This window comes from Poecilia reticulata, linkage group LG10 (assembly GCF_000633615.1).
Source record: "Poecilia reticulata strain Guanapo linkage group LG10, Guppy_female_1.0+MT, whole genome shotgun sequence".
In the NCBI taxonomy this organism is placed as follows: Eukaryota; Metazoa; Chordata; class Actinopteri; order Cyprinodontiformes; family Poeciliidae; genus Poecilia; species Poecilia reticulata.
The window spans coordinates 4,946,857-4,953,744 of record NC_024340.1 but is presented as its reverse complement, the minus strand read 5'-3'; the positions used below and the strand labels follow the sequence as shown (position 1 = coordinate 4,953,744).

At 41.7% G+C, this 6,888-nt stretch overlaps 1 protein-coding gene across 2 annotated transcripts in view; it reads right to left on the bottom strand.

Annotated features, from left to right (window-relative positions):
• The window catches only part of LOC103470937 (charged multivesicular body protein 1b-like), a 9,304-nt gene extending 2,443 nt beyond the window's left edge, over positions 1 to 6,861 (bottom strand). Inside the window, exons 1-8 of one of the 2 annotated variants that reach the window (XM_008419658.2) lie at positions 6,843 to 6,861; positions 5,488 to 5,535; positions 4,985 to 5,082; positions 4,756 to 4,902; positions 1,874 to 1,942; positions 823 to 930; positions 714 to 757; positions 504 to 576 (exon numbers count right to left, since the gene is read on the bottom strand). In XM_008419658.2, the coding sequence (XP_008417880.1) occupies positions 504 to 576; positions 714 to 757; positions 823 to 930; positions 1,874 to 1,942; positions 4,756 to 4,902; positions 4,985 to 5,082; positions 5,488 to 5,503 (555 nt within the window). In that variant the 5' untranslated portion in view covers positions 5,504 to 5,535; positions 6,843 to 6,861. The other variant, XM_008419657.1, reaches the window with a different exon arrangement.
• Between the last annotated feature and the right edge of the window lie 27 nt (positions 6,862 to 6,888).

Here is a 6,888-nt window from a genome sequence, read left to right as displayed (position 1 = left end):
GTTATTATTCAACGTAAAATGAATAGCATTTCACGACTTGGTGGACTCTTTTATTCAGCAAGTTATGTTTAAAACACTACTACTTTTCATTCAAAACCTTTCTTTATTTTAACAYATGTTAATTTTAAACTGTWAATGAATKAAATAAACAAGTAATTTGATAAATATTTAAATTAATGCTCTCAAACTTTGTAGATTTTCATCTGGAAAGTAAAGTAAAACATTATAAAACAGTCAGTTTACTTGTATTWCACAATCACGCGCTACAGCAACTTTTTTTGGTGTCAATTWCAAACAAAACTTCGGACGGCCACAGAAACTCTGTGCAGCACAAAAACCCCCGATAAAAAGTTGTAGAAGAAGAAATAATTAAATGTGTTCCSCTTCCTTCATGTGGAGGGCAGGCCACAAGAAGTCGAGCTAATTATCCAYAGAGCTGTGTCCAAGCTTATTCGTGGAAAGTTGAGTGGAAGGAAGAACTGTGGTGGGAAARGTTGCGTTACCTGCTCGGCTGAAGCCACAGTGGACGCCACGTGGGACGTSTGTCCAGGAGGAAGCGCCAAGCTGAGATCCAACCTTAAAAGAGACAAACGTGGTTTCACAGGAGGACAAATGTGAGAAAATAAACTCCACCTTCACTGCAGACGTCTCTAACGTCTCTGTCTTTGTTTAACAGTGTTTAAAGTCAGCTACGGACCAACCAAGGACCTTACCCAGCTTCGTCAGCCATCTCTCGCAGAAGCGTGTCCACTTCGTTCTGCAGACAAAGACATCGAATCATGACCCGTTTGCAATTTGCTGCAAACTAACGGAGGTCGATACCTGCGGCGTGGTGAGCGTGGACGTGCTGCCCATGGTGTCTTCCATCAGCACCGCCTGCACGTCCATCGTCTCAAAGTTCCTCTCGAACTGGTTCATCAGGGCCGAGATCTGAGCAGAAGGACAAAAAAAAAATCTAACTCACGTAGATACATGACAAACAGACAGACAGGTTTCAGCTTTTTYCCCGATACTGTTGGTAATCATGGCTTGCAGTTGATAAAAACCTAAATTATTTGACCGTGTTGTAGCCCAGACAACGTGGAGGAAGAAGGCTGACTTGACAGTTTTCCAGCAGTCACTGACATGCTCTGCAAGCAGGGAAAGCCACTACAGGTCACAGAGGGCTGCGTCCAAGTATWTTCATAGAAAAGTTAAGCGGAAGGAAGAAGTGTGGTAGCAAAAACAGGRATAACTGCAGCCTGGAGAGGATTATCAAGCAAAGTATATTCCAAAATTTGAGGGCAGCTTCATGGACAGAGGCTGGAGCGACAAGTCCTCTTTTCAGATGAAAGTAAACTTTACGTTTCATTTAGAAAAGATGTGGAGAGGCGAAGAATAAACGCCGCTTGAAGTCCAGAGAGAAGTTTCCACAGTCGGTGATTAGTCAGGGTGCCATGTATGYCATCTGCTTCTTGTTGGTTCTCTAGGTTTTTTAACACTGCCATTTACCAGGACATTTTAGAGCTCTTYGTGTTTCCTTTGGCTTAAAATCTTTATGAAGATGCTGGTTTTTATTTCCGGTGGGTCTTGGTTCCCGGCCGACGCTGAAACAGATACTAACAGCTGCTTCAGTGATCAAGRTATCTCTGGACTTGACTGGACAGCAAAATGGCACAGACGCAGTATTGAAGGCTATTACGGACAATATTTCTTCTTTTTTTTTTGGTCTTGTGTAATGATTTATTCTTCTGAGAAATGTTTTATTATCTGTAAGTCATAATAATAAAAATTAACAGAAAGAAACACTTCAAATACCACGTAGCTCCGTTTGTGAAAAAGTTATTTAAATTAGTTTCACTTTTTAAGCTTTTTTATTTGGATCTCTGTTTACCTTTTCCAAGTTCATGCTTTTCAAAGTCGCGTCCATCGATTTAAAAACTGCTGACATGGATTTAGTGACCTGGGTGGGAAATACACAACACACAATGCTGGTTGCTGAAGACAAAAAAGAAAAAAAAAWYMAMMMMAAWWWKKKSMAAWWAWWAWWAWWAAAARGRAAAMMWKRRRAMSRWTWMYYCYKRMSKAACAAACCTAAAAGTGCTGTATCTCTATCTGTCCACTAGGTGTCGCTTTAACTCTTCTATCCAGGCGCCTGATGGCGTTTAGCGCCTCTTATTCTGAAAGCCTCCTTAAAAGCTCGAGGATTACGGATTAATATGATGAAAATGAGCCCAGACTCGGCTGAATGAGGCGCTCTGAATGGTTTTATGACTGATGCTTWCGTGTGCCTGCTTAAGGAGAGGCGGCGATGAGCAGAGCCTCTCGGAGGAGGTGAGCTTCAGCTATACAAGCTCACACCCTCCGACTGTCTCTGCAGACATTATTAAACAGGATCATTTCTATAAAATGGCGCCTCCGCCATAGAAAACTTCAATTAAAGCAATTTTGAAAGAGGCCACCTCTCCTAAAGAGCGACGAGCTAATTGCATATGGCCTGAAGCACATCTAATGACATTATGTAATTGCTGTCTTTTTGTATGCCTGTCTGCTAGCCTTTTTTTTAATGCTTACTCGGAAAATGGCTTCTTTTTCTGTATAAAAAAAAAAAAAAAAAAGGCTTCAGAATAAACACTGAAATCTATACACTCAGTAAATTGTGAGGTATAAAGAACTCGCATCTTGAGATATGGGCTTTTTGTTATTGCAGGAGGTTTAATTGGTGGTTTATAATTGGGCCTGCATGGCTGCTTGTCTCGTGGTTCTATGATGAAGTGGAAACCTGTCTGAAGTTTGTTTCTCACCCAGTTATCCCCTCTTTGTGACAAATAACCGGATTTTTCAGGTATAAATAACGAGTGGATGGGTGTATTTCTACRAGTGTATGATTTAGGTTCTTTTGTACGCGGCTAAAGGAGAACTATGAAATATTTTTAAGCAACAACTCTGYTTTCCAGAGAGAGTGTGAGTCACTCTGAAGATACACGGCCTTGGGAAAGTATTCATGTCTATTCAAATTCTTCAGATTTTGTCATCACACAACCACAAACGTCAACGTACGAGATACAGCGGATACACCTCAGTATTTCACAACATCAAACTAATTTAAATATTAGTMAAAAACAAGRCAAGCAAACACAAAATTCAGTTTTTAAATTAAGATGTCTATTATTAAGATAGGAAAAGATCCAAACCTACATCGCCCTGTGTGAAAAAGTGATTACTAAACTGTTAAAACATAACTTAAAGGGGTAGAATGATGTGTTTTCCAGGCACATGGTGACATTTTATAGCATAATCAAGTAGCTATGTTACTTTCAGTTGTCATAAAAACGCAATATRCATCAGATACGACTTAAAAGCAATTTTACTTCCTCATTKAGCATCTTGAAATTGGGCCTCTGTCTCTTTAAAAGCTCCTGCTCTTTCTGAAATTCTGCCTTCAGGAAGTCATCACAACGTGGCTCCTCTATTCACCCTTTAGCAACGCTTTTACCAGAGTTGCTCTGAGAAGTAGCTCCTATAATGAGCTCAGCTGATGCTCAGTTCCACCAGGTGTTTGCTAATTGCTCCTGGCTAGTCTGAAGGAGCTGAGTGGGAGAGGGCTGCTCTGTGAGGCGGAAGCTCAAAAACTGCAGCTCTGACGAAGAGCTCCATCTTCAAGGCGGAGCTARGTCCAATCAGGCGATTTGCACAGCTGAGTGGTTGCCATGGAGACTAAAGGATTTCTCAAAGGAATTGCTCCAGATATGTTTATGATGAGGGACTAAAATTATAGCAAGAAGTTCAGCTCATAAAAGTCAATTTTGCATAATACTACCCCTTTGAAAACCATGTCACACATGGTGCAAAACACCATGTGTGACAGGAAACTACATCCTGGACAGATGTTCCCTACTGAGAAAGATGGTGGTGGAAGCACCTCACATGTCCATAAATGAATGATTAGGGTTGTCAGGGCCGGATTTACAAGGATGTGGGCCCCTGGGCTGGAGCCAGTTTTGGTGCCATCCATCCATTTTCTTGCACCCTTGTCCCTTAGTGGGGTCGGGAGAGTTGCTGGTGCCCATCTCCAGCTAACGTTTCGGGCGAGAGGCGGGGTCACCCTGGACAGGTCGCCAGTCTGTCGCAGGGMAACACAGAGACACACAGGACACACAACCATGCACACACACACACTCACACCTAGGGGCAATTTAGACAGACCAATTAACCTAACAGTCATGTTTTTGGACTGTGGGAGGAAACCGGAGTACCCGGAGAAAACCCACGCATGCACAGGGAGAACATGCAAACTCCATGCAGAAAGACCGGGGCCGTGTATTGAACCCAGAACCTTCTTGCTGCAAGAMAACAGCTCTACCAACTGYGCCWCTGTGCAGCCCAGTTTTGGTGCCCTATCTACTAAATTATTTCACATTCCCTCCCCAATACATCAGATGCTCCACAAAAAATKTACTAGTACTTCATAATTTCTAAAKAGTTGAGTATTGTTTATATTCATATGCACCTCATATGGGTTTATGTTTTGCAAAACACTGCCTTCATTAAAAAAAAGAAACTAAAAATCTGTGTTGGTCGTGGGATACTGTTGCTRGCCCAGATGGTTGTACTGTGACAAAATCTGAACACGTTCATGGGGAATGATGAATACTTCAGAAAGACACTACAGGAGTCGCACTACTCTCAGAAAAGAGATAACATCTGTTTTTGCGTTTAAAAAAAAAAAAAAACCTTATGCAAAACCAGCGCTCATTTGCAAAGAAAACAGAAAACCTGGTTCATAGTGACAGCAGTCTGGACCCTAGAGGCCACAGCGTCCACACGGGCACTCATCCTCAGTAAGTTAATGGACTGGTGCTTCTGACGGATGGCGTTCTCTGCATGGATCCTAGCTGCCTCCGTGTTACCCTTCTGGATAGCCTAAGAAACAACGAGGCACATTTACTTCCAACAAAGGCTACAGCTGTACTGTAGCTTATCATCTGTTAGACACAAAACCAACCTTCTTTGCTTTTGCCTTTTCTGCCTTCTCCTCTTTGTCACATTTCTTAGAGTTGTGCTGCAGCTCCTTGGCAGCAATCTTGAGGTTAAACAAGTGTTCTTGTAAAAGCTAGTCAAGGGACAGTTTACGACAATATTCCAGTTAGAGTGGAAATGATGTTTTTACTGACGCAACAGTGGAACATTTGGTAAATTAAAGCCAGGTCATTGCAGGGGACAGAAGGGTGTGTTTCCCCCCCGCCCCCTCCCTTTTCTTTTTGAGAAACTAGTCAAAAATTAACCAGAGTCATTAAACATCTCGGCAACAACACAGCGAGCGGGCAGCTGTCACTGTTTTCCTTCATCGTTCAATGACGGATGAGGGGAGGAGTGGGGGAGAAGTTACAAGGAGTGTGTACGGCAGAGCTAGCTAGGGACCAAACACAGTTTATGGTTAGCAACGGTTGCTACAGTGTAAATGTGTGTGTGTTCCGCGGTGGGCGACAAAGTACACAGAAAGGATACTCTCCATGTTCGACATGGTGTGGGTGGTTTTCTGGGACGAGTTAGGTGCTGTTCAAAAAGACAAAGAGTCATTCAGTCAAGCGCTGGCTTGTTTTGATTTGGGTTTTTTTTGCAAGTGTAACGGGAGGGTGCACTTGTTCTCACTTCCGCTTTTGTTTATGTTCGACGAAGAGCAGTTTAATGATAAACAGTAAACCTAAGACTTATGTTTTTTGTTTTTTCTCTATAGCTATCATTTTTTAAAAAGYAATTATGATGATTTATCGCAAGCTTAAAGTCGTCTTCAGTTAATTTAATCCGTAATATTATTTTGATGTGTCGTTCGGTTTCACATTGATTTGTAAATATTGTTTAATTATGCTAAAGTTTTATTATAGAATAGAATAGAATAGAACATGCTATATTGATCCCAAAAGGGAAATTGCTTAATTATAATGATTTATTAATTTTTATTCCATGTATCTGAATTAAATATTTCTTAATTCAGATACAACAAAATAAAACAAAATAAATTTAGTTATTTATTTTGTTTTAGTTTCAGAGATTCCTCCTTTATTGACGTCTCCTCTGTTGTGTATTTTTGTTTTTGTTTTCTTTTTATGCTCTGTATTGCATTTTCGCACAGTAAATAGAGCTTTGTCTTACGGACTATATTTTCTAGATTTTGTTTTATTTTTAYTTTCCTGATGCCGTCATGCGCTACAACCGACTACATCCCAGTACGACGGCTGGAGAACGTTGGGTGAACTATCTTCATCCGCCATTATCTTTGGATGAAATTGCTGCTGCCTCTGCCAACATTTCACCGTCGTCACACATGATCACGATCTGCACGACGTGCTCGCGCCCTCTACGTCACGACTGTTCGAGAAGTGGACAGGCGCGCGTGTCCAAAGTTCTATGGTGTCTAAAAATAGTTTATAACCGGTATCGGTAGGTTGTGGGACATGTCTAGTGACGTCATTTGTGCTTTTTTTTTGTGAGGGAGTAAATTGACCTTTTCTACAAGGCTGCTTTGATGTTTCCGTGCGTGCGTGCGTGTCGACTCGCTCAGTCGTGTTTATTTTACTTTTTCATCCATTATTTTTAATTACGCCTGTGGAGAGAAAGGCTGGCCAAACAGGGATACAAAAGATGTGTGTGTTTGTGTGTGTGTTTGTGTGCGTGTGTTTGTGTGTGTTAAAGACATGGGACATAAAATGTGAGTATTAGGAGGCGAAATAAGGATCACTGCCCAGATAGAAAAAGGTTCCAGTGGATGGACGGAGCACTGGCCATCCGAAAAGGGCTGGGGACGGGGCGGTGGGGGATTAGCGGTTTGGTCTGGGGGAGGGAGCAGAATGGATGACTCATACTGTAGACAATCTCCTGGACACTTTGTGTAGACACAGCTTCAGATAG